Source organism: Tremella mesenterica (assembly GCF_000271645.1).
Source record: "Tremella mesenterica DSM 1558 unplaced genomic scaffold TREMEscaffold_2, whole genome shotgun sequence".
In the NCBI taxonomy this organism is placed as follows: domain Eukaryota; kingdom Fungi; phylum Basidiomycota; class Tremellomycetes; order Tremellales; family Tremellaceae; genus Tremella; species Tremella mesenterica.
Genome location: NW_006711226.1, coordinates 1,730,845 through 1,757,358, shown reverse-complemented (window position 1 = coordinate 1,757,358; position 26,514 = coordinate 1,730,845). Strand labels below are relative to the sequence as shown.

At 49.0% G+C, this 26,514-nt stretch overlaps 5 protein-coding genes across 5 annotated transcripts; 2 read left to right on the top strand and 3 right to left on the bottom strand.

The window, feature by feature from the left end:
• Positions 1–408: 408 nt before the first annotated feature.
• Positions 409–1,128, bottom strand: TREMEDRAFT_28297 (uncharacterized protein; the record flags this gene model as incomplete). Its single annotated transcript, XM_007002394.1, has 2 exons — positions 409–801; positions 961–1,128. 2 exons carry the CDS (start codon positions 1,126–1,128, stop codon positions 409–411), a joined length of 561 nt encoding a protein of 186 aa, XP_007002456.1.
• A 1,595-nt stretch (positions 1,129–2,723) lies between these two features.
• Positions 2,724–4,277, top strand: TREMEDRAFT_60422 (uncharacterized protein; the record flags this gene model as incomplete). Its single annotated transcript, XM_007002755.1, has 1 exon — positions 2,724–4,277. One exon carries the CDS (start codon positions 2,724–2,726, stop codon positions 4,275–4,277), a length of 1,554 nt encoding a protein of 517 aa, XP_007002817.1.
• A 2,570-nt stretch (positions 4,278–6,847) lies between these two features.
• TREMEDRAFT_60420 (uncharacterized protein) lies at positions 6,848–9,230 on the top strand (the record flags this gene model as incomplete). Its single annotated transcript, XM_007002754.1, has 5 exons — positions 6,848–6,879; positions 7,254–7,359; positions 7,571–7,594; positions 7,629–8,141; positions 8,856–9,230. 5 exons carry the CDS (start codon positions 6,848–6,850, stop codon positions 9,228–9,230), a joined length of 1,050 nt encoding a protein of 349 aa, XP_007002816.1.
• Positions 9,231–14,554: 5,324 nt separating this feature from the next.
• Positions 14,555–15,607, bottom strand: TREMEDRAFT_60418 (uncharacterized protein; the record flags this gene model as incomplete). Its single annotated transcript, XM_007002753.1, has 4 exons — positions 14,555–14,591; positions 14,664–15,015; positions 15,062–15,496; positions 15,547–15,607. The coding sequence occupies 4 exons, from the start codon at positions 15,605–15,607 to the stop codon at positions 14,555–14,557; spliced, it is 885 nt and encodes a 294-aa protein (XP_007002815.1).
• A 2,996-nt stretch (positions 15,608–18,603) lies between these two features.
• On the bottom strand, positions 18,604–19,380 carry TREMEDRAFT_18036 (uncharacterized protein; the record flags this gene model as incomplete). The annotated part of the gene is made up of 2 exons (XM_007002180.1): positions 18,604–18,890; positions 18,945–19,380. Coding segments are annotated over 2 exons (723 nt in total), but the record flags the coding sequence as incomplete, so codon positions are not given.
• Between the last annotated feature and the right edge of the window lie 7,134 nt (positions 19,381–26,514).

Genomic DNA, 26,514 nt, shown 5'->3' with positions numbered 1-26,514 from the left:
TATAGAGGTGAAAGGCTAGCAGGGAGAAACTTGATCGCTGTGTGCTCGGACAATTTCACAACCTCATCCGGATTTCCTCCATGTTTCAAACAAGGAAAGTAACGCAGTGACGATAGCGCAGGGCTAGCTCATAGCACAAGTCGCTACCGACGATTGTGATACGACGTTGTACACGCGCAAAGACATGCATCTAAGAATTATCGACATTGTCCGTGAGTTACATTGCAAAAATTGTTCATAGAGTGACATTTCCCCTCATTGCACATCCCATCATCACATTCCCATGACCTTCAGTGGCTCAGTAGATGGCAGCAACAAGCCCAACAATAGCGAGCAGAACCTTCACCGCAGGCATGGCGACATTGCCGAGTGTTCCGCCAGTAGCCGCAGTGGAAGACTAGCCGTCAGTCAAAGCTCACCAAAGCCAAGATAACTTACAGAGTTGGGAATGCCACCTGAAGCGTCACCGTTGCTGGTACCGGAAGCAGAACCAGTCACGGTAGCCGACGCGGTGCTGGTAGACGAATGGCTGAGAGTGGTAGGCAAAGTAAGAGAGCTGCTTGAGCTAGACGTCGAAGAGGTCGAAGCGGATCCGTTATCGGTGATGTTGAACTGACCAGACTGGGCCAAGATGGCCGGAGTCGTGGTGGTCGATGACGTGGAGACGAAATTGATCTGGAAGCCTCGACCTGAAGGCCAAGTGCCAGAGGGATAGGTGATAGTAGCCGAGTTCTGGACGTTGGGGCTGCCGGTTGCCTGGTTTGAAACAAGAGTGACGGGTGAGTTGTTCAGAAATCCTTGCTGAGCTATGAGCGACGGGGCATACACTCTACGGAATATTTGAAAGGTCTAAAGCATTCTCAGGTACGACGTCTGGAACAGAGGCGGCATAAGGTGTCACCGAAGGAAACCCCGGATGCAGATGATGTATGTGACAGAAGTGTGCAAAAGGTTACTCACCTGATTGACCAGCTGGATTTCGAAGCTGTCAGGATCGGTAGAGACCGCTTGCCAGACCACAGTTTGCGAAGACGAGCTAGACGACCACATATCACTGGTGGCGGGCGAGGTGATCTGAATGGCCATCGCAAGAGGGGCGAGTAAAAAAAGGAGAGCAGCAGAGTACATTGTGAGAAAGAGGCTATCGAAGTTGTCTTAGTGAATGAATAACAAAGTAGAATGTGAGGGGGGGAAACGAACAACAGCTGTATCTGGATATACAGAAGAGTGTAGCGGAGTATGGACAAGAAGTGCTGAAACGAGTGAAGAGACGACGAATGTGAAAGGATGAAAATGGTCAATCTTGCCAAGGTGAGAAAATCGCATCAACACCGTCTGCACGGACGCGATCCGGGTGTTCCTCCCGCGCCCCGCGCTCCAGTACCACGTGGCTCACAGGTGGGCGCTGCTCAGGTCCCAGGGCGGAATCGGCGTTTCCAGGACGCGTAAAGCACCGGTCCGTTTTCTCCACGCCGCAATCTTTCTCCTCTCCATCCCTCTCAAGCTGCTACTCAAGTATGTCTCTCACATCCTCGAACCAACTCGGATCCCGCTCATGCAGCATGGAATGACGATCAGCCTGTACATTGTTAACAACATCTCATCTGCTCTGAGCGCGGGAAAATATATTCCCCTTCCCTACATTCAATGACGTTTTCTGATCGTGAGTTTCTCTTTTGTCGTAAATGGTAGGGCTAACGTACTCGCAGGTCTGACAACACTCACTGACGAATCAAGACGACTGAATCTAACTCTTTTGCATGTTCTTCTTCATCGCCTCATCGTCATCGTCCGGCAACCCGGCCGCGGACGAAGCGAGCATGGTCACTTCTCCCTTTCCGACCTTCAAAAGAACGACATGGCAAGCCGCAACTTCTCCCCGCGACCACCACTCATAAAATATGACGCCATTCAGCTCTCTCGCTTGCGATCATCGAGTCTTGGAGGTAAAAAAGGGGATATCCGATGACCTCTTGCGGACTAGTGACGATGAAAGGATCGAAGCAGTTTTGTACAAAAACTTTCAAGACATCTCGTTGGCGTGAGAATCATCTTCATGAGTCCGCATCATACCACCATGGGCTGTAGGTGACGCGGAGTGCAGGCAGCAAGCCCCGAATGGCGTCAGATACTTGATCATTCTGGCGTGAGTGTCAAATATAAGAATGGATTTTTATTTCTTGAACTCGGCAAGCTCGTTTCTCTTTCCCTTCAAAGTACTGAACGCACTAGAACGCTACGGACGTACCTGTCATACCGATTACATTCCTATCTCAGCCGCCATGACATCTCGAAGCTATCCTTATCCAACTTCAGCCCCGAGCGGTAAACGCCCCAGCCTCTCCTCCATTTCTCTTTCCAGCCCAGTCACTCACGTCACCAGTCCACTCTCAGCGCAGGGAGTCGATCAGTGTCGTGCCGGCGCACATGTTATCTCGTCACCGACAAGCTCTCTACCACAAGACCATGTCAGCGCAACGAGTGCACCCCTCGCGAGAGCATTTGAGACGGAGCGCGCCCCTCACCCATACCCCAGCCCCATCAGCCCCATCAGCCCTCGTACAATCTCACTCACTCATGACACTAGTCCACGCTCAGCACAGGGCTCCTATTGTCTACCGGATACTGATCCAAGTGTCGTCTTTTCGAAACCTCCACAAGCGTTCGAGATCGTACCCGGCCGCCGCCCGCCTTCGTCGCGCCTAGGTGGTGATTTGTCCCATATGAATTCAAGTACTCGGATCGCTAATGTGCCCTTGAAAGCTGACACCTCTCGTAGTGAGTTGACCTCTAGCACCAATGGGGCCCGGAAACCCGACCGACAGCAGGCAATCGCCTTCCTGAAGGGTGAGCTACCCTCGACCAACGAATTTGCAAAGACCCAATCAGAATTGGACGACCAAGCGCTCGATCATTTGATCAAGTTTGTGGCGAAAGCGGTGAATGAGAGTCTTCAAGCACCACAAGCATCGTCAACCGATCTACCAGTAACGCCGGCCGCAGACCTTACAGCTGCCACTTCAACTACTGGGAATTTGTCCACATTCACACAAAACACAAACGTGACAGGTGTTAATTTGGCCTCTGCGCAATCACCAAGTCCAACAGGTGCAAGTTTGGCAGGTACTCCATCATCATTTCTTGTGACTATGATGGGCACATTGCAATTGTTGCCCGAGAGCGACAACCTTGGTGTGAACAAAAGCATAATAACCCCTTCACAGGTGGCAACAGCTGATACTGAGCCCTCCAAAAGGCCAAAGAAAGCTAAAACGTTGAGGGGTGCTCCTGAGGGGGAACTACCAACCATAATGAACTCAACAACACCAAGAACAACTTTGATTCACAACTTCGATTCAAGTCGCCACAGTGAATCATCTGGGTCACCCCCAACACAACCTAAGCCAAAGAACAGAGAACCCTCTTCAACCATCCCATCTCCTACTCCGGGCCAGGCTCCTCTATCTGCTCTTTCAATGGCGGACGATGTACACTCCCCAAAAAAGCGCATCCAGTTCGCTAAAACATCAAGTACAGTAAACACAAAACGCCCTCCAAAGACGGTGACATTTGCGTCAGGTGCGTCAGAGGAGCACTGCTCTCAGACTCATGCAAGGCTGGATGATCCCAGATCTCCTCCTATGACAAGAGTTGCTGGTCAAGCACCACTCAGCGGTGATCACCCAGTAGGGCATAGCAGGATCTCAAGCTCCCACTCAAAAGCCATTCAAACAGCCCAGTCATCCTTTATGGGAGCCAGAAAGGATGAGAGAGTTGGGTGGTCTGGTTATGATATCAAGACTCCACCACCGCCTTCACAGCTCAATTTATCCAAACACATGCCTCGCAGGCGGCACCGAAGATCTCACAGCATGGATACCATTGGAGCAACCCCGGGAGCCAGTAGGAGAGCTTCAGAGCCAACCGAAATGAGGTCAAGTCACATGAATGATAGGCAGAGTTCACCTCTAGCTGGAACATTGCTTACTACACAGTCCCCAAAATCCCTGTTGGCTTCCAAACCCAGAACTGTCAGGCGTGTTGGACAATTTCAAGTGGGGCAGACAGGGCTTGGGTTTGATCATGCTCTTGAGGTAACTGAGCGGTCAGCGGATGGTCATTCATGGACAGCCACTTCAAAGCTGGTTATCAATGTTACAGCAGAAACTGGTGACTCAATATCTGGGCCTTTCCACACACCAGCTCAATCATTGGGACCAGGCACTGAAGACAGCATTAGGAGTCCCAAGGTAGAAGATCTATGGGTTTGGGTTTGACAGTGAGGATGTAGTGTCACAAAGACCAACTAACCAGCATTGGCTCAATATAACAGTGCCCAACGGAACAGTGATGTTAACCTGTTTGGGGAGGAGGCTGCTGTGCACAAGGCATCAAGCCCAGTGTTAATCACTGTGACGAAAAGGCCTATTAATTGGCGGTTAACCTGTCACGGCTGTCGACTAACTTGTTCCAAAGAGACCGACGGTCGACGAACCACGGCTAACTTGATGCTTCTGACTCAATGTCTCACCCAACCAGAAGGGTGCAGACGTCAAAAGGAATGTGACTACGACGTACTTCGGCGTAGTTACTCTATCTAAAAGGGGTCTTTACTGATGGCAATGTATCTTGATTTATATTGTAGCTATTTCTATCAATCTTTCACTACTGACAACAATCAAGGATTGCTGAAGAACTTCAGGGATCTTCTCAGCTAATATTATCTACTCCTCCTGATTGTTCACCCAACCCTCTTGAGCTTTGACGTACTTCAACGCACTTCGTCCAACTTCCCCAAGTCCTCGGTCATACTTCTCCCCCCTCGACTAGCTCCGCCTAACATCGCCGCACTTCTGCTCCCCTTGTCCCTACTTAGCCTAACTCTGTCTAACTTCATTGTACTTCTGCTCCCATTGTCCCTACTTAGCCTAACTCCGTCTAACTTTGCCGTACTTCTGCTCCCATTGTCCCTAACCCCCCCTAACTCCGTCTAACTTCGCCGCCCTTATGCTCCAGACCCCTGTATACCTTATTCTCTACCCCTGTATACCTTATTCTCCCGTTGTACTTTGTTGTAGTTGGTCTCAGATGTCCTAGGTTACGTGTAGGGTGAAGAGGTTAAGACATAATAGGGGTTTTGATGGTCAAAGGACGGTCGTTGATGGTGGAATATTGTTCGAAGTGTGCGACAAGTACAATTACGATGATAGTAAAGAATTGCATCGAAGACTACGGAATAAAAATCGTATGACCAATCCGTAGCGTAGTTACGTGGCATTACTAATCAACACTCCCCCTAATGACACTAACTCCAACAAACTAACATGTTCTAAACCAACTAATGAGATCGTATTGTAAAACAATGGGATCTGTATTGCAGACCTGGACGTACGGGATGAAAAGGCAGTATCACGAGCAAACCAGGAAATCTCGCGTGCACAGTACGAAGTGTTTGGTACAACGCTCTATGCGTTGTACAATTCGAGAGATGTCAATTTCGAATCGTGTGGATTGTAATCCGAATCGACAAGATGAGTGTGGGAGGTGAGGAGAGATACAGAGTGTGATATCGAACCATGTACAAGTCGAACTCGAAGACAGTTCTTTTTGTGCGGTTCTCTTGGTAGGATCTTTGTAAGGAAATCCGTGTCTTGCAATTCGGATTGTACGTATTTGAGTTTCAATTCACCATTGTATATCTTCTCACAAATGTAATGATGTTGTACGTCTATATGCTTCGATCGAGCATGCGTACCAGGATTGTGTGTGAGTCGTATCACACTTTCATTATCGCAATTAAGTCGTGTTGTAACTTGCTTGAAACCGAGTTCAGTCAATAGACTTTGTATCCATACGGCTTCACGAGCAGCTTCTGCGGTTGCGATATATTCCGCATCCATCGTAGACTGCGCAATCGTAGCTTGTCTTTGAGATTGCCATTGAATCGAACTATTACAGAACTTGAATAGATAGCCAGTCGTAGACTTTTGTGTTTCCGTACAACCAGCGAAATCCGCATCAACCCATCCTTCGAGTTGATACGGTTCTCCCCCAAGCTTGAGAACGTAGTCTTTTGTATGTATGAGATACGACATTACGCGCTTTGCAAGTGCGAGATGCGTTTCAGTTGGCTTGGCTGAGAATCGAGCAAGATATTGTGTTGCAAAGCATATGTCAGGTCGTGTCGAACTGGCAATCCACATCAATGATCCAATGATCTTGAGATATGGAGTCGTAGCTTCGAGCGGTGTCAAAGTGGTGTAGAGTGTCACGAACTATGTCGTAACATCCCTGACAACCACCATCACCGACCCTCCTTTCACCATCACCGACCTTCCTTTCACCACTACCAACCTCCACTCGAACCACTGAGTGTCATACATCACCTACTTGCCACCTAAGATAGTCTTTTCTCGTGTTCCCACACTTGAAACACATCTGGAACACTTCCCCTGACCCCCTTTGGCTTAGGTTTATTGTTCTTGATCTCCATCAACAATCCCTATTGTCATCTCTTACACTCCCACACATGAAACACCTACCCCTGAACCCCTGTGCCCTTAATCTATTGTTCCCCTGTGTGTTCACATGCTTGACACACTTACCCCTGGACTCCTGTGTCCTCTGTCTATTGTTCCTTGTCGCACACATGAACCTGTAACAGTTACCCCTGGACCCCTGGGTCCTTTGCCTATTGTTCTTAGTTTCACATGTCAGGATTGCCAATTCTCTTGAAGAGAATTGCAAATATGTTTAGCAGTTCTTCCGTAGCTTATTGTTGTAGTTTTGCAGTTCAGCCTGTTTTGCTGTGGATATAAACCCCCTCCAAACAGGTTGTTCCCCACCTATGAATCTCTTGTTGAATCTCATTCTCAACTTGTCAGTCCAGTCAGATCCAGCCTGACATCTTGCAGTTCCCTCAGTTCCCTCAGTTCCCTCAGTCCCTTGTCAACCTCTGTATACTCCTCAAGCTCTACGAGCCCGAGACAAGTATTGGGTTACAGCCCCATCTCAATCACCTTGCTTACCCTTTGGGGATAAGACCCCGCCCGTGACACTGAGACCAACTACGGCTAAGTTACGAGAACCAAGAGGGGATTTGTCACGATAACCCCGCCTAGCGGGGAACTACGGCAAAGTTAGGGGAAGGGAACCGAGGGAGAGCAGAACAGGGGAAGTTAGGCGAAGTTAGTCAAAGTGAGCGGAGTAGGATATCGGGGATATGGCGAGGTACGGCGAAGTTGAACGAAGAGGACTGAGCGTGAGGCAGTGCAGGAGTTGAGGGACATTCTACGAGAAGAGAGGAGTAGTATAGATAGTTTACAGATCGCTGAACTTCTTCAGCGATCCTTGATTGTTGTCAGTAGCGAGAGATATATTCAGTAGCTACAACCTTCGAGTTAAGGAGAGCTACCACCGAGCAGTTCAACGTACTACGGCGAAGTTAGCCGTAGTTCATCGACGATCATCTTATCATTCACCACTCGACGTATTACTACGGCGAAGTTAGCCGTAGTTCCTCGACGAGTACCCTGTCTTAGTGAGACATCGACGCCCCACTACGACGTAGTTAGCCGAGGTTTGTCAACCGTCGGTCAGTAGAGAAGAAGAAATGACGATTGTGACAGTATCAAGGATCGCTCTTACCGACGACCCGTGCAAACCTCGGAGAAGTTCGAGATTGTATGCAGCCAGAGAGGAGAGTTACAAGAAGTATGAGTAGACCAGGAGAAACAGTAGAGGAGACGGAGAGGAGGATGTTGGAGGAATTAAGACAAAGCTTGGGACCATTGCCTGGTGCAATTGATACCCCCGAAGGATCAACTCAAGGCGATGATTTCTATCCACCCCTGCCTTTTGAACCACCTCCCCAACAAACCGGACTACCAGAACCACCAGCGGTGAGGACAGGTTCCGAAGATTCGGGACAGACCCCACGACCAAGGGAAGGGAACACAGGAGGTAGGCTAAGTTCGGCCGGGAGCGAAGTAGTAGGAGGAACTGAGGAGGAGGTCACAACACAGAAGATGATGCTGGCAATAATCAACATGATGATGGAGATGAATAAGGATATGATAGCAGAGAGGAAGCGTCGAGAGGAGCAGGAGAAGAAGAAGGAACAGGAGACGGTTGGGGGAATAGTCGAGGGGATCTCGGAGGGGGTACGGCTCGCCATTGGAAGGCAAGCTTCGGCGACCCCAGGAGTTGCTGAGATGAGTGGAGGGATAAAGCTTCCCCTCCCAGACCTGTGGAGGGGCGAGAGGTCAAAGCTCACAGCATTCATCTCAGAATGTGAAGTCCATTTCGAAATCAACGCCCGGAAGTTCCCCACCGACCGAGTAAAAATCTTTTTCATGATCTCCCATCTACGTGAAACTCCTCTTCTTGCTGTCCAACCGGACTTACCTAAGGACGATCCCCCCGAACACCTTCTAGACTATAAGAAGTTCATCCAATATCTCAAAACCAATTTTGGAGATCCTGACGAAGAAGGAACCGCCGCAAGGGGAATAAACGAGCTTCGGCAGAATGGGTCGGCTTCGGCGTACTTCGCCGCCTTTCAGCAATATGTAGCGGTGTTAGGATGGAGCGATGATGGAAACCTCGTGGACCGAGCGAAGAACGGACTGAAAAGCCATTTGCTGGATGAAATCGCCGGCCATGGAAAAGTTTTCAAGACCGTCCGAGAATTAATCGAGTTCGTGGTCCCCATGGACAATCGCTTGCATCAACGAAAGGTGGAGAAGGAGAATGAGAAGAAGAGGAAGGAAGTGAAGGAACAGGGGGAGAGGAGAGAGGAAGCAAATCGAGGAGGGGAACGGGGGAGCCAGGAGAAATGGCAATCTACGGCGAAGATAGAGGGCGTGCAGCCTAAGGGCACGAACGGGGGAAGGGCGATACCAACGGATGTAGACGAACTAAATCGTCGTTGGCCGAGACCCAGTGCTGATGAGGTTTTAAAGCGTCGAGAGGAAGGGAAGTGTACTGGATGTGGAGAGAGAGGGCATTATAACCGGGATTGTCCTGTAATAGCGGCGAAGGTCAAAGCAGGGATCATCCCCTTGCGATCTTTTGGACAAAATGCTGGAGGAGAAGGGAGATTTAGCACGGGGGGGAACGCCGTCCCTCTTGGGGACAGGAAGAAGATCAATGCTGTCGGAAGGGAGGAAGCATGTGTTGAAGAGCGGGGGATGGACGAGGAGGAAAAAGATGGGGACCCGTCGCGGTAGGCGAGACTCGGCGGGTCCGCACTCATATTCTCTCGGCCACTATCCCTACCCCCAGTAAAAGGAAAGAGCTGATGAGACCAGGTAAATGTGTATATAAATCCGTAAACACCACTCCAAAATGTATAAACGACTGTCATACCCTAATCCCTTCCACCTGTAACAACCAACCCAAATCTAACGTGTATGTCGACGGAGTTGAACTAACGGCCTTGTGGGACACTGGAGCGACCTGTTCGTATATAAGTCCCAAGGCGGCCAGGAAGATTAGGAAGGAGAAGAGGAAATACCCCGTGAGTGTACCAGTTCACATGTTCGATGGCTCGGTTAGTGTGGCTGGACCCATTACGGAGTTTGTCGAAGTGAGTCTGGGTGTCGAGAAGTTAGGCGAGGTTCGGCCAATTAAGCTGGATGTTACCACCTTTGCGACGCGGATGTCGTGATAGGATGGGAATGGATGAAAGAAGAAGGGGTAATCCTGAATGGGGGAGCGAATATGATATCCTTCCCTATTCCCCAGACGAACAATAAGGAAAGCGCAGTGTCCTTTCCCCTACCCTTGCCGAGTGAAAGGGAAGAGTTATCCTCTCCCTTTCCACAGACAAAAGATGTTGCGGTCCTGGCGGCCATAGGGCTCAGGACCCGAACCGACGAGACAGACCTCCGAGGCGAAGATGAGCTTGAAGAGCTGAGCCCGGAGGAACAAGACGAGTTGTTCCAGGTAGTTCCTGAGCAATACCACCAGTACATTGACATGTTTAATCCGAAGAAGGGAGGAGAGACCCTTCCCCCTTCGAGGTCCTACGATTTGAAGTTTGAGCTTAAGGAGGGGGCGAACCTGAAGGTCGCCTCCCTCTATGCTCAAGGAGAAGATCAGAGACGCGCGCTGAGAGACATACTAGATCGCGAAATCGCCGCTGGCCGAATTCGAGCAAGTAACTCGCCGTACGGCTCACCGATGTTTATGATACCGAAGAAAGCCGAGGGACAATGGCGAATGGTCATCGACTACAGAAAACTGAACGAAGCGACCATACCAGATGCCTACCCTCTCCCATTAATAGGCCAGATTACCGAAGAACTTGGAAAAGCAAGGTACTTCAGCAAACTAGACCTAATTGGGGCGTACCAATTGTTGAGGGTGACAGAAGGACATGAACACCTGACGGCGTTCAGGACACAGTATGGTATGTTCGAATCTCTTGTCGTTCGTGATGGGCTGCGAAACGCCCCTGCTGTCTTCCAACACTTCCTGAACGAGGTGTTTAGAGAACTGCTAGGGAATGGAGTCGTGGTCTACATTGACGATATCCTCATTTATGGGAATACATTGGAGGAATTACGAGGAACTATGGCGAAGGTCTTTGAGGTGCTGCGGAAGGCGAACTTGTACGTGAAAGCTAGTAAGTGCGAGTTCGAAAGAGATTCGGTGGTATTCCTGGGTTTTGTGGTTTCCTCTCGAGGTGTATCGGTTAATCCAGAGTACATTGACGCCATCACATCCTTCCCACGTCCAAAGAATCTACGAGAGTCGAGGGGTTTCATTGGAGTCGTGAGCTATTACAGGCGTTTTGTTCCCAACTTCTCGAAGATTGCTAGACCTATCAATGATTTGACGAGGAAGGAGGTACCGTTTGTGTGGGGAGCAGAACAGGAGTCAGCCTTTAAAGAATTGAAGGCTAGGATGTGTACTGCGCCGGTGTTAGCTCGCTTTGACCCCACATTGAAGACCATATTACAGACAGATGCCTCGTTCTTCGGCTGGGGTTTCATAATTTCGCAGATTAATACAGCTGGGCAAGAGCACCCAGTCGCCATCGAGTCAGGCGCGTTCAATACGGCCCAACTAAATTACACGGTAGGAGAAAAGGAGTTCCTCGCCGTAGTTGAGGGTTTCAGAAGAAGAAGACACTTACTACTGCAGGTAGAAACCACGGTCCTTACCGACCATTTAAATCTCACTTACTGGATGGAACCGAAGCAACTCAGCCCACGTCAAGGTAGGTGGGTAGAAGAGTTAGCTAACTTCAGATTTAAAATGGTTTATCGACCAGGGACTCAAGCAAGCCTTCCAGACGGGTTGTCTAGACGGGCGGATTATCACTCGGGAAAAGGAAGTACCATGATACAAGAGAGTAACCTTATTCAAGGTCTGCCGAAGTTCGACGAAGTTGACCCCACCACGTCGGAGTTGCGCCACCTCCTTCGAGCCTTGCAAGGGACAAGGGAAATGAAGGAAAAGGATCTTGTTGACCCTATGGATCTGATGCTTGGAGTACAGGAGGACGAAGACGTAGAGGAGGTTAGAGAGGAGTTATTAGGAGTTATCTGCGCTGAGTGTTCTCATCCGACGTGTCACGATGATGTACAGGAACCAGGATCAATCACCGAACTACGCCGTAGTTCGCGATCTCCTCTAATACTTCGTGGGGGGTGGACCCCGAGAGGTTTCCTCACATTCGATGATCGCACTTATGTGCCGAACTACGCCGACGCTCGACTAAAGATCATGAAGATGCGACATGACTCGGCTTTGGCTGGTCACCCAGGTTCGGCGAAGACCCTTGAACTAATCCTAAGGGATTATGTTTGGGTTGGAGTAAGGAAGGATGTAGAAGACTATGTCGCTGGTTGTGCGGTATGTCAGAGAGCTAAGACTAACAGACAGAAGCCTCATGGAGAACTTAAACCCCTACAAGTAGCGACAAAACCTTGGTCAAGTATCTCGATGGATTTCATCGAAGAGCTCCCAAATTCCCATGGATATAACTCTATCTTAGTGGTCGTGGATCGACTGACAAAATGGGCCATGTTTATCCCAACCACGACGAAGTTAACCACAGCTGGACTATCGGAGCTGATAATGGACTATGTGGTGGCCCAGCATGGGTTGCCAGAGAGTATAGTATCAGACAGAGGATCGAAGTTTACTTCGAAGTTTTGGAAGAACTTGACCGATAGTCTCGGGATAAGACTACATCTTTCTACCGCGTATCATCCACAGACTGATGGACAGACCGAACGAACAAACCAGTCCCTGGAATTATACCTTCGAATCTTCACTTCCTACCAGCAGAACGACTGGTCGAAGCTACTTGCTCGAGCTAGCTTTGCTTATAACAACACCCATCATTCCGCGATAAACAAGACCCCATTCTATGCGAACTATGGGTACCACCCTCGATGGGCTGAAGAGATTGAGGCTAGTGAAGTCGAGGTACCTGCTGCTACAATAGCAGTAAAAGACCTAACTGAAATACATAAGGAATGTATTGAGGGGATTGAGAGAGCTAATGAGAAGTACGCCGAAGGATACAATAGGAAACACCGAACTACGCCGAACTTCGTGGAAGGTGACCTAGTGATGCTGTCATTAGAAAATATCAAGACTAAGAGACCAATGAAGAAGTTGGACGTTAAGCAAAGTGGGCCGTACAAGGTAGTACGGCAAGTAGGTTCTCATGCTTGTAAACTGGAATTACCAGGAACGATGGCAGGTATCCATGATGTATTCCATGTTTCTTTACTCCGTCCCTATCACCCTCCGGTATTTCCTGGTCAGCAAGCTGAACCACCTGGCCCAGTAGAGGTAGATAACGTAGGAGAATCGTGGGAAGTAAAGGATATTGTGGACTCAAGAGTAAATAAGAGGTCAGGGAAGTTAGAATATCTAGTGGAATGGTTAGGTTACGAAGGCTCGGATGACGCAGTATCATGGGAACCAGTGGAAAATGTGGACGGAGCTAATGACATATTGGCAAAGTTCCACGAACTTCACCCGGATAAGCCGACGAAAGGACGAGTGGTGAGATCACGAACGAGGAAGTAATTCATACAACTGGTACAACATTAGCTAAGTACAACTCACTGCTGCGAACTTCCTCCCTGTTCTTCGTTTCCCGGTGCAGGACCACTCCCAGAACTACTCTCAGTAACCTTCGGTCCCACCGCCCGTCGGAGGGCCCGAGTCTCCTTCCATGCTGTATTAAAGGCGAGAATGTGAGCGGAGTGGAGAGCAGGATCACGAGCGACACTCAGACTAGGTGATTTCCACAACTGACGAAGTGTTCTAAGACAGTCTGCGGGAAGAGTTAGGATATCGAGGAAAGCACCATCCTGAGAACTGAGTCGAGCTGGTTGAGATGGTCTTAACCAGTCCAGTGTAGGGGGGAGCATATACTCAGTGGGGTTCAGGAGGTAAGGAGAGTCGAAGAGATTGCGGTAGAAGTCGCTCATGTCCGTTGTGAGCTCTCGGGAGACTCTAGCTAACTCAGTTCGCCCTAATGGCCCTATGTCGGAGGAGTTCACAAGAGTTGCCATTGTCCGAGAGAGAGTATTCATCGCAGAGACCAGCTTCACACAATATTCGACAAGCTTCGCCGTATCTCGTCTATTGGCTTGTAATTGCGTGGTTAAGCCAATAATGACGGAACGGAAGGTGGCTAATTGTTTGTCCTCCTCTGGTATCCGAGGATCGAGAGCGATAGTGGGGTGGTTGAGGGAAGGAAGGATTTCCCCTGGTAGCTGAGTACTTTCGTCTTCCACCACAGCCGGTTCGAACTGGACAGCTTTCTTATTCTTGCCTTTCCCTTTCGAAGATTTCGGAGGAGTTTTCACAGGAGGGGCAGGAGTTGAGAGCCCAGAAGCAGGAGGGACAGATGGTTGACGGCTTCGGGTCCCAAGGGCAGGAGGGAGACTTGAAGAGAAGTCCTCTTGAGTTGAGACAGGAGTAGGACGGCTCCTGCTGGGACGAGACGGAACGGCAGAAGGAGTAGCCGGGAGACGAGATGGGCCAGCCACAGGAGTAGAAGGCCGAAGAGCTGCGGAAGAAGCACGACGAGGAGTGCGACGGGACGGACCAGCCGAAGGAGTGGCAGGGAGACGTGACGGTCCGGCCACGGGAGAGTTGGGCAGGCGACGGGCGGCGGGTGACGGCGAGGTGGGGCCAGGAGAGGAGAAGTTCGCCGAAGGAGAGCGCGAAGGATATTCCCCGTCTTGGGCTGTGGGGAGACGGCGGCGAACAGCGGCGGACGGAGTGTAGGGGGACCGAGGGGAGCAGAAGGTCTTGGAGGAATGTCCCGAGCGGTGTTGGGGGGACAGAACGAGCAGGGACCAGAAGTGCAAGAAGCACAACGGGACCCGCGATTATGAGGTTTGACCGGTCGTAGACACGGCCACTTCGCTCTCCCATACGTGATAATTTCACGGCTACTGATCAGCAGACGTGTCACGAAGTGACAAGACAGTTTGATAGTGATAGTGATAGGATGGGTTGGGTATTTAACCAGCGACCGGCGGTATGCAGTAACCGCCGGTTAATAGGCCTTTTAGCGCAGTGGTTTAGACCACTGTCTCTGAAGGGCACTGTTATATCGTCCCAATGCTGGTTAGTTGGTCTCGTGACAAGACGTATAAACTTCTAGGGAAGGAACTTACCGGCATTTATCACACGACTCTTCGATACTGGCGACCTCCCATCGCTCCCTTTCATCGATGAACAACTTCCATAGCCTATCCTGCTCCCGCAACGACGCCTTGCGGGCACTCCCTGGCTCGTGGGAAGGGGAGGGAAACAATTCAGCCTGTCCTGTAGAGGACCGAGGGGTCTCTTTGACCCGTTTCGCCGAAGGAGGGGTAACTTCGTCGTGGGCGGAAGGGGAGCGGCGACGTTTCTCGGCTTTAATTTCAGCCAGAGCATCCATCTTCTCCTGATACGCAACCCGTTTCTTCCCGAAAAAAGTCTGGAGCCGTACGCGGAATTCGGGAGAACCTTCATTATCACGAACAGCTACATGTCAGCACTTACGAACAGGGTATATGACAAGAGGACATACGGCTTAACTTTTCCAACTCTGACACCCACGTTTCTCTATCCTCAAACAGCGCTGGATCACCGAGATCAACACTGAGGACTTCCTCATCTTCATCGACCTCACCCATCTCATCATCCTCATCTGCACCACCCTTCTCACCATCATCAACCAACACACCCGTCTCTTCACCACGACGAGCACCATCCATCTCCTCATCGTCATCATCATCGATTTCTACCACAGTGGCAGTACGGCCTGACGGGTGCGGAAGGCCAACAGGAGCAGGTCTGACCTCCTGTTGGCCAGAGGAGAGAGGGGTCGTAACCGCAACAGGGGACGCGGTGGCAGAAGGAACTGCAGCGGAGGCTGCAGCAGCAGAAGGCGAGCCATCGGTGATGGCTAGGGCTCCAAAGCCCATGGACGACACATGGCGGGGAGAGTTCCCCTGCTGAGCGACTAGAACAATCAGCAACAGAGTAGCTTATAGACAGTACGAAGAGACTTACGAACAGCGGCAAAGCGATCTGCGAAAAATTTATGGGCGTTGAGCTCCGGACGAGAAGACATTTTGTTGAAATATATCAAATTGATATGTTTGGTATGGTAAAGGCTGAGAATCGATAGACGATGATAGTACGATTTAGGATTGGTACTGGGAAAGAAGAAGAAGTGGGCCGAAGTACTGAGTATTTAGTATGACTGATACGACTACTCGTCGTCAGGGCGCTGGTAACTTCGCATAACAAGTTGTCTCAGCGACAACAAACACCATGGCGACGATCAGAATTCCCACGCTACGTGTCTCACATTCATATAAGTTAGGGATACGCTGACGAACTTCGACGAGGTTTGTTGTACCCCAAATCCTCTGTCTCACTTACAATGTAACTACCACAGGGTAACAACAAGCAACCACGATGAACTTCGACGAAGTTTACTGTCCGATTAACAACAAACCATGGTATCATCTACCAACAACTGTTATATGACAAATTGTGTTTCCTGCAACCTGCTGAGTGTCTTTTTCTTCATTACATGCATACGAAGCTCACGAGGACGTTCGCGCCCAAGGAGGGGGCGACTGTCACGAACTACGTCGTAACATCCCTGACAACCACCATCACCGACCCTCCTTTCACCATCACCGACCTTCCTTTCACCACTACCAACCTCCACTCGAACCACTGAGACCAACTACGGCTAAGTTACGAGAACCAAGAGGGGATTTGTCACGATAACCCCGCCTAGCGGGGAACTACGGCGAAGTTAGGGGAAGGGAACCGAGGGAGAGCAGAACAGGGGAAGTTAGGCGAAGTTAGTCAAAGTGAGCGGAGTAGGATATCGGGGATATGGCGAGGTACGGCGAAGTTGAACGAAGAGGACTGAGCGTGAGGCAGTGCAGGAGTTGAGGGACATTCTACGAGAAGAGAGGAGTAGTATAGATAGTTTACAGATCGCTGAACTTCTTCAGCGATCCTTGATTGTTGTCAGTAGCGAGAGATATATTCAGTAGCTACAACCTTCGAGTTAAGGAGAGCTACCACCGAGCAGTTCAACGTACTACGGCGAAGTTAGCCGTAGTTCATCGACGATCATCTTATCATTCACCACTCGACGTATTACTACGGCGAAGTTAGCCGTAGTTCCTCGACGAGTACCCTGTCTTAGTGAGACATCGACGCCCCACTACGACGTAGTTAGCCGAGGTTTGTCGACCGTCGGTCAGTAGAGAAGAAGAAACGACGATTGTGACATAGAGATCCTCTACATGTTGTGGGAGGGGAGTACCGTAGGCTCGAATTGCGACCGAGTTCTCCGCAGCTGCACGTTCGATATACGCTGGTTGCGATAGGTGAATCGTACGGTTTGTACGATCGCGAACTACCTTGAGCCCTAGTATCTGTTTCATCTCCCCCATTTCTGTCATTGTCCACTTCAACTTGAGGAATCGCATGAGTCATACAATCACATCTTGAGTTCGAGCTGCGATTACGAGGTCGTCCACATATGCAAGTACAATAATAGGACCATCTGAACCTTTAGATGCCTTGTATCACATTCCCCAATCTGATTTGAGTTGTACGAATCCGTACATTGCGAGCGCATTACCGAGTTCGATCCACCAAACTCGTGCAGACTGCTTGAGACCGTACAGCGACTTGTACAATCGTAAGGTATTACAACCAGGAGCTCGAGCCATACCTTCTGGGTATCTCATGTCGATTTCTTCTTCAAGTACACCATTGAGATACGCTCCTTCAACATCTGCTTGATGTGTTACGAGATTGTACGATGCAGCGATTGTAAGTATGATTCGTAGACTGACCATACAGCTTACGGGTGCGTGCGTCTCTTCGTAATCTATTCCCAGGTTGTTGCAAAAATCCCTTCGCTACGAGTCGAGCTTTGTACTTGAGGATCTTCCCATCTGCATCCTTCTACATTGCAAAGACCCATCTTGAATCAATAGCTTTACGACCTTGCGGAAGTGTAGTCTCCTTCCATGTATCCTTCGACTTGATATTGTCGAGTTTGCGAGTCATTGCGATCTTCCAATCCGTACTCCGCGGACTACAAAGAGCCTCCCCCGCAGTCTGCGGTACGACATCACTTCCTTCGATTGCGAGTATCATTGCAACTTCACTGGCTAGACCATAGTACAAAGCCTGAACAGGGAACCAGGTTACTGCAGAGAGTGTACCTTGTACGTTCATACGATCTCTAATTTGGCCGCTTGTACGAGTGGGTTGCGGTACGACACGCACAATTGGTGCAGGCTGTTGAACCGTAGGAGTAGTTGTAGGTTCTTCAGCAGGTGTTTCTTCTACAGTTGTAGCAGGCGGTTCCGCAGGGATCGTATTCGAAGGATTCTCTACGACTGGAGTAGATTCACGTACGGGTTCGTGTACGGATTCAGGTGAATCAGGTCGTACCTGTGTTGTAAGTACAGGCGCAGGAAGTGGACCAGGGAGGGGATCAGGAAGTGTTGTAGGAGTGACTGTGGTTGTATTCGTATTTGGTACGACTGGTGCGGGAACATGATCTTGTACTGTGATCAAAGGTCGAATGTATTCCTGTGCACTTTGCACATCACGACTAATCACGATCAAACCATTCGATTTGTATCGTATGATCCAACCACTCATACCTTCCTCTTGACCAAGAACCCTTGCTAGTTCTCCTTTGTGGAAGTCACGCTGCGGCTTGCCACGTACTTCAATCGGTATCTGTACGTATACAAGTTCACCAAACATGAAAGCTTTCTCTAGGCCTGGCTTGCGACCTGTGAGTGTGAACCACGCATTCGTACTGTCCGCACTCGTACTTGTCTTCATCATCATTACGGATGCGTATCGTACAGCGTAATCCCAGTACGAATGATCGAGGGAAGCCGAAGATAGCATTGAACTAGCCATCTCTTTGAGTGTACAGTCGCTGTCAAAAGTCTCCGTACAATCCGCGCGCATCGATCATCGGTTACTCACCACTTCTTCTATAGACATTTAGATGCATTTTGGCTAGTTCAATCATGTCTACAGCCCATCTTAGTACTTGATAGCGTACCCCTTAGCATGCTTGACAGCCTCAACCCTCCTTGGCATGCTAGCCACCACCTTGTTGACAATATCCATGTCTATAGCTTCCCACTCCGCCACACAATGTTCAAACAACTGCTCCACATTTGTCGCTCTTGGAAGGCGCTTGCTAACCTTGTACTTCACCATTGACCAGAGATTCTCGATAGGATTAACATCCGGAGATGAGGGAGGGTGGATAAGTGAATGGACACCAAGTGTATCACGCTTTTGCTGACTGTGTTTTGCTTTGTGGCATGGAGCGTTGTCTTCAACTACTAGGACCTGGAGAGAATCAGCGGAATTTTGTCTTGTCTCTTGTCATGAACTCACCATTCGGTCAATCTCTGCAGACAATATCTCTTCATACTCCTTCAGCTTTGGTAAGACAATCTCGGAATAGCGAGCGGCATTGAGTCCTCCAGGAGGAAGAAGAATGAGAGGGAATTTATGATTATGTGCCATAGCACCCCATACCATGATAGACTTCCTCCCAGATCGAAATGTTGGTTGAAGATGTTTCAAATCAAACGCCTGTCCAACTCCTCGAGTTGTATAAGCACGCCTTGCAAGTCCCAACTCCAAAGACATCTCATCTGTGAAGATAACTCGGCTCCAATCCTGTCCTACATTATCCTTTGCCCAATTGATCCGCTTTTCGATTGCTTGTGGGCGTAAGAAAGGGGTACGGCGCATGACTCGGCGGTGGAGACCATGTCTGGCCGCAATGCGGCGGATGGTGGGTTCACTGAGGTTGTATGTGGAGGCAATAGAGCCGAAGGGAACTTGGGGATGATGGGTGATATCACGGATAATTCGACGAGTAGTTCTTTCCATCTTGGAAGGGCGTCCTGGGCGTGGGCGATCGTAGGCAGTGTCGTATTGTTTGTATCTTTCGACTGTATATTGGACGGTAGATCGAGGCCAGCCTAGCTTGCGAGCAATCTGACCAAGTGTGAGGCCAGCTTTGTGAAAACCAATGACGGTACCACGTTTGGAAGGGGTTCGAGGGATAGTGACCATGGTGAGGAAGATGGGTGGAGAGGAAACCCTCTAGTACCCTTCTTATGCACTTTCATGCTTCCAAATCTTGCATACACCTCCACCTCGGTCATGACTATCATTATTCAGCAATGCATGCATCAGCACGTAGCATAGGGGTCATAGGAACGGGGGATGTGACAGGGGTTGAGGACAAAACCGGGTGGTTGAGGTGTCTCCGATGATCGGTGTACGGAAACTTTTGACAGCGACTGTACAATTGAAGCCTTCAGCTACACCATTCAGTTCGGGTGTGTAGCGTGGAGAGATCTGGTGTATGATACCTTTCTCTGTGTACCATTGTTGCGCTTGCGATCCTGCGTATTCGGTACCTCCATCCGTACGAAGGAATCGTACGGTTCCACCGAGTTGTCGTTCGATCTTTGCGACAAACTCCTTAAGTGTCACGAACTACGTCGCGACACCTCGATTACTCCACCAACAATGACCCTCCTTTGGCCATCAAAACCCCATCACGCCTTAACCTCTTTACTCTACACGTAACTCAGGACTTCTGACACCAAGTACGGCGAAGTTAGACGGAGTTAGGCTAAGTAGGGACAATGGGAGCAGAAGTACGGCGAAGTTAGGCGGAGTTAGTCTAAGTAGGGACAATGGGAGCAGAAGTACGGCAAAGTTAGACGGAGTTAGGCTAAGTAGGGACAATGGGAGCAGAAGTGCGGCGATGTTAGGCGGAGTTAGTCGAAGGAGGAAGAGGATGGCCGAGGGCTCGGGGAAGTTGGACGAAGTGCGTTGAAGTACGTCAAAGCTCAAGAGGGTTGGGTGAACAATCAGGAGGAGTAGATAATATTAGCTGAGAAGATCCCTGAAGTTCTTCAGCAATCCTTGATTGTTGTCAGTAGTGAAAGATTGATAGAAATAGCTACAATATAAATCAAGATACATTGCCATCAGTAAAGACCCCTTTTAGATAGAGTAACTACGCCGAAGTACGTCGTAGTCACATTCCCTTTGACGTCTGCACCCTTCTGGTTGGGTGAGACATTGAGTCAGAAGCATCAAGTTAGCCGAGGTTCGTCGACCGTCGGTCTGCCAGAAGATAGTTGTTCGACGGCCGTGACATTAAGGTAGAATGCAACATGCTGTCGGTTCGGTGCGGTCACTACTCACCACTCGATTGACCTTCAAGTAGTCATCGTACATCGTAATGATGTACGTCGCACCTTGCCCCGAAGGTCGTAGGGGTCCAGAGATATCCGAATGTACGATTTTGCAATTACGAGTTCCGTGCGGACTGACATCCTTCTTTGGAAGTCGAGTATTCTTCTGTTCTTGACAAACCGCGCACCTATCCGTACGCCACAAGTCTGCCTTCAACTCATCCGCACTGTATCGTAGCTCCCCCGCTTGTGTGAGCTTGATAATACGATTACGACCTATATGACCAAGTCGATTGTGTTCGGTTTGTAGTGGTCCAATACGAGTTGTTGAACTGATCGTACCTGTAGTCTTGGGTACAAGCTCCCCCAGTTGTACATATGGGAAAACACTGTGTTCTTGTATCGTAACAATCTCCTTTCCTTTACGAAGTTCACCCTTTACGAAGTCTACGTCCCACCCACAAGCTTTGAGTGTACCTGCGGATAGGATGTTCTGTCGTGCGACGTTCGTAAGGTATACATCCACGATCCGTACGGTTTGACCAGAGGGGAGTCGTAGTAGAATGTCTCCCTTTTCATATACATGAACCTTGGTCGTAGTATCCGCAAGACCGAACGTGATAGCCGTGTCGAGTCGTACGATGTTCGAGAGAATCGTACAATCAGGTGTGAGATGGTGGGTAGCTCCACCGTCAAGGAGGAATTCGGGTACGAGCTTCGAGCCTACGTACTGTACGGTTGGCTCGGTAAGACTGATAGCAGCGGCCCAGAATGGATCAATCGTAGGGTTCGAAGTGCCTTCATTTGTTGTATTGGATTGTGCAGTATTAACTTGTGCTTTTGAATCCTTTGACTTCGCCTTCGATCCCTTTGATCCCTTCAATTTCCCTTTCTGTTCATCCCTAATCCTCTTCCTACAGTCCTTCTTAAGATGTCCCTTCTTATGACAATAGTGACACTCTGCTGTCTTAATCTAATCCGTATTTGCATGCGTATGCGCATGATCCGCACTTGTATTATTGATCTGAGCAGACATTGTAGGAGTAATGAGTCGTGCGCGATCTGCGACTTCAACCTGATACAAGCGTCGAAGTTCAGCCCAGGTCTTTGAAGTCGTAGGGAGATTAATGTAGAGAGATCACATGACTTTGAAGTCGCTTCGAGGAAGCGAATCGAGGAACCAGAGCGCACGAGTATCAGCTGAGAACTTGCATCCTGACTCTTCAGCTTCAAGCCAGAGTAGGTTAAACTTCTGTAGGTGTTGTGTCATCTCTGTATCCGTAGGATTCAACTTGAGCATAAGCATTCGTAGCTTGCGTTTGACATCTGTACGATGTTCGGGTGTCTGTAGTTGCATATCTGTTGCAAGGAATTTCCACATTTCGTATGCGGTTCGAAGAGATCGTAGATCAATCAGCAAACCGCGTTCGACTTTGCTCATGATCGCACCTTGAGCTCGAAGTTTGCGTTTACGCCACGATTCCCAGCGCTCTTCATCATCTGAGTCGAGTGAGGTGTGTGTGATAGTCTCCTCAGCTGTAGGTACGACTGAGCCTGCTCGAACCGTACGAGCGATCGTAGGTTGGCGGTACGGTTCGACATCCGTACCTTCAATTATCCCAAGACATCCATGGATAAAGAGATAGTTTTCTATGGCAAGTTTCCAATCAAAGTAGTTGCTTTGACTCGATAGTGCGGGTACGGATTCGAGACCAATCGTAGTCGAACGATTGTGCGACATTGTGCTTTAAATTTAGCTTATGAATCGTATTATAATAATAGACTCTCGTAGAGGACTTATCATACGCAAGACGTACACCAGAGGCCTCTACTGTGTATGCCACCAGCACGGACCGGATTTTATACATCTACGCGGCGACGTCTACGTCACAACTGAAGCTGGACTGTCCTTTTTTCCAACTACACCAGTACGGTGCTTCGTGTATGGTTCGTCATACGGTTCCCGATGTCTCGTTGGGTCGGTTCGTATGCACGTTTGTTTGTGTCACGCCTGCGGGTAGACTGCGGTTGCAAAGTACTGCCTTGGGTACTGAAGGGTTTTAGTCTCTGGCTCGTAGAGCTTGATGACTGCCTTAGGTACTGAGGGTACTGAGGTGTTGGTTAGAACCAACTAGGTGACTTTCAAAGATGAAGTTCAACTTCAAGATGAAGATACATTGCTGAAGAAAGAGGGGGGAGATGTGCTCCTTTTATACCCTTCAAAACTAAAGTAGGTGTACTAAATAAAAAGCGTGTGAGGGATTCTCTAGCCAATCACATAAATGCCTCACTGCTAAACTGCTGAACCTTCCAGGCTTCAGCCAATCACGTAAATGCCTCACTGCTGAACTGCTAAATACCATGACTCATATTTTCCTTCAATCCTTATCACAGTTCCTAGCATGAGTCATATTTCCTTATCACTATTCTGAGCATGAGTCAGACTTCCTTATCACTATTCATGACAGTTTGAGTGCGTACGATCAGTGCGATATCTTCACTATATCCAGAGGTACTGAGACTTTTAATCTGTTCAAAGTGTACAACGAGTACAATTACGATGATAGTAAAGAATGGCATCGAAGACTACGGAATAAAAATTGTATGACCAATCCATATCGTAGTTATGTGGCATTACTAATCAACAAATACTCACGGTGTCACGACGTAGTTCGTGACAGTCAAAGAGGACTATTACTGGCCACATTTGGATGATCATACTGCAAAATACGTAAAAGGATGTGAGATTTGTAACCGACATAAGAATCATCGACATCAGCCATACGGACATCTGGTCTCCTTGCCAGTACCCACACTTCCGTGGACAGACATCTCTATGGACATAGTGGGACCTCTACCAAAATCGACCGAGTCTGACGCGATTCTAGTAATACTTGATTGACTAACCAAAAATGGCTTGATTTATTCCATGTACAACCGGACTAACAGCAAACAAGGTGGCCGACATATATATCAAGGAGATCTTTTCAAGGCACGGAGTACCTCGAACAATTGTATCAGATAGGGGAATTCAATTTACAGCTGAAATTTGGAAAGGAATACGTCAGTTCCTGGGAATAAAGAACTTATATTCGACTGCGTATCATCCTCAAACAGACGGACAGACCGAGCGAGTAAATCAACAGATGGAAATCCTACTTGGGATGTATGTGAACTATAACGTGGACAATTGGGATCAGCTTCAAACGATTGCTGAGTTTGCTTATAACTGTTTGCCACATAGTAGCCACAGTTTGTGTCCATTTGAAGCATGTTACGGCTATGTACCGCACTACGACATCCATTTGCACGATATTCGATCAAAGTCAAACAAGTTGGCAAGAAAATGGAAAGATATGGGAGAACTACATGCGGCAGTTCAAGAGCAAGTCAGGGTGGCTAATGAAATTAGTGGAGAATACTACAACAGGAGACACAAGAGCATTCCAGAAGAGTTCAGAGAGGGAGAACAGGTACTGCTGAGTACGAAGTATCTGACTATGGAACGACCAAGTCAAAGATTAGAAGCAAAATATGTTGGTCCTTTCAAGATTAAAAGGAGGGTTGGAAAGAATGTGTCACAAACTACGTTGTGACACCTTGAATATCCCACCATCAACAACCCTCCTTTGACCATCAAAACCCCTATCACGTCTTAACCTCTTCACCCTACACGTAACCTAGGACATCTGAGACCAACTACGGCAAAGTACAACGGGAGAATAAGGTATACAGGGGTCTGGAGCATAAGGACGGCGAAGTTAGACGGAGTTAGGGGGGTCTAGGGACAATGGGAGCAGGAGTACGGCGATGTCATGAGTTGTTGTGACATGAGGAAGGACATGTTGTTACCTGATTAAGTTTAGTCACGGTTTGAGCACGGTTTAGGATGGATTGGGTATTTAACCAGCGACTGGCGATTGTAGATATCGCAGGTTGATAGGCCTTTTTGTCGCAGTGGTTTAGATCACTGTTCCGAGGGGCACTGTTATATCGTCCCAATGCTGGTTAGTTGGTCTCGTGACAGGCGAAGTTAGACAGAGTCAGGCTAAGTAGGGACAATGGAAGCAGAAGTATGGCGAAGTTAGACGGAGTTAGGGTAGGTAAGGACAATGGGAGCAGAAGTGCGGCGATGTTAGGCGGGGTTAGTCGAAGGGGAACGAAGTACGGCCGGGGACTCGGGGAAGTTGGGCGAGGTGCGTTGAAGTACGTCAATGTGCAAGAGGGTTGGATGAACAATCAGGAGGAGTAGATAATATTAGCTGAGAAGATCGCTGAAGTTCTTCAGCGATCCTTGATTGTTGTCAGTAGTGAAAGATTGATAGAAATAGCTACAATATAAATCGAGATACATCATCATCAGTAAAAACCCCTTTTAGATAGAGTAACTACGTTGAAGTACGTTGTAGTTACATTCCTTTCGACGTCTGCGCCCTCCTGGTTGGGTGAGACATCAACTCAGAAGCATCAAGTTAGCCGAGGTTTGTCGACCGTTGGTCTAATAGGAAGAAGTTTGTCGACAGCCGTGACAGACAGTATCAAGGATCGCTATTACCGACGACCCGTGCGAACCTCGAAGGAGTACAAGGATAAGATGGAACCAGAAAGGCGGACCACGCGAAGTTTGAGTAGGGACAGGGAAGCAATGGAGGAGAATAAGAGGAGAGCATTGGAGGAGCTTAGTAGAGCTATGGGACAGCAACTGGGGGCGGAGGATAACACTGGAGGATCAGTACTAGGAGATGAGTTCATCCCACCCGTCCTTCTAATCCTCCTACCCCTCCACCTGATTCTCTTCCACCCGTGGGATCCCCAATTGAGTCAGACCAAACCCCACGCCCAAGAGAAAATACCGGAAGTGGGACAAACTTTGGAGAAGAAGGAACACAAGGGGTGCTGTTAGCCTTGATGCAGCTGGTGGCAAATATGAACAAGGACATGATGGAAGAGAGGAGGCGTAGGGAGGAATGGGAGCTGAGGAGGGAGAGGGAAACAGTGGGGGGAATTGCAGAAGGGATAACAGAAGGGGTGAGGTACGCCATGGGGCAAGAAACTTTGGCGACGCCGAGCGTGATTAGTGTCACAATCGTCGTTTCTTCTTCTCTACTGACCGACGGTCGACAAACCTCGGCTAACTACGTCGTAGTGGGGCGTCAATGTCTCACTAGGACGGGGTACTCGTCGAGGAACTATGGCTAACTTCGCCGTAGTGATACGTCGAGTGGTAAATGATAAGATGATCGTCAATGTACTGCGGCTAACTTCGCCGTAGTACGTTGGACGGCTCGGTGGTAGCTCTCCTTAACTCGAAGGTTGTAGCTACTGAATATATCTCTCGCTACTGACAACAATCAAGGATCACTGAAGAAGTTCAGCGATCTGTAAACTATCTATACTACTCCTCTCTTCTCATAGAACGTCCCTCAACTCCTGCACTGCCTCACGCTCAGTCCTCTTTGTTCAACTTCGCCGTACCTCGCCATATCCCCGATATCCTACTCCGCTCACTTTGACTAACTTCGCCTAACTTCCCCTGTTCTGCTCTCCCTCGGTTCCCTTCCCCTAACTTCGCCGTAGTTCTCCGCTAGGCGGGGTTATCGTGACAAATCCCCTCTTGGTTCTCGTAACTTCGCCGTAGTTGGTCTCAGTGGTTCGAGTGGAGGTTGGTGGTGGTGAAAGGAAGGTCGGTGATGGTGAAAGGAGGGTCGGTGATGGTGGTTGTCAGGGATGTTACGAC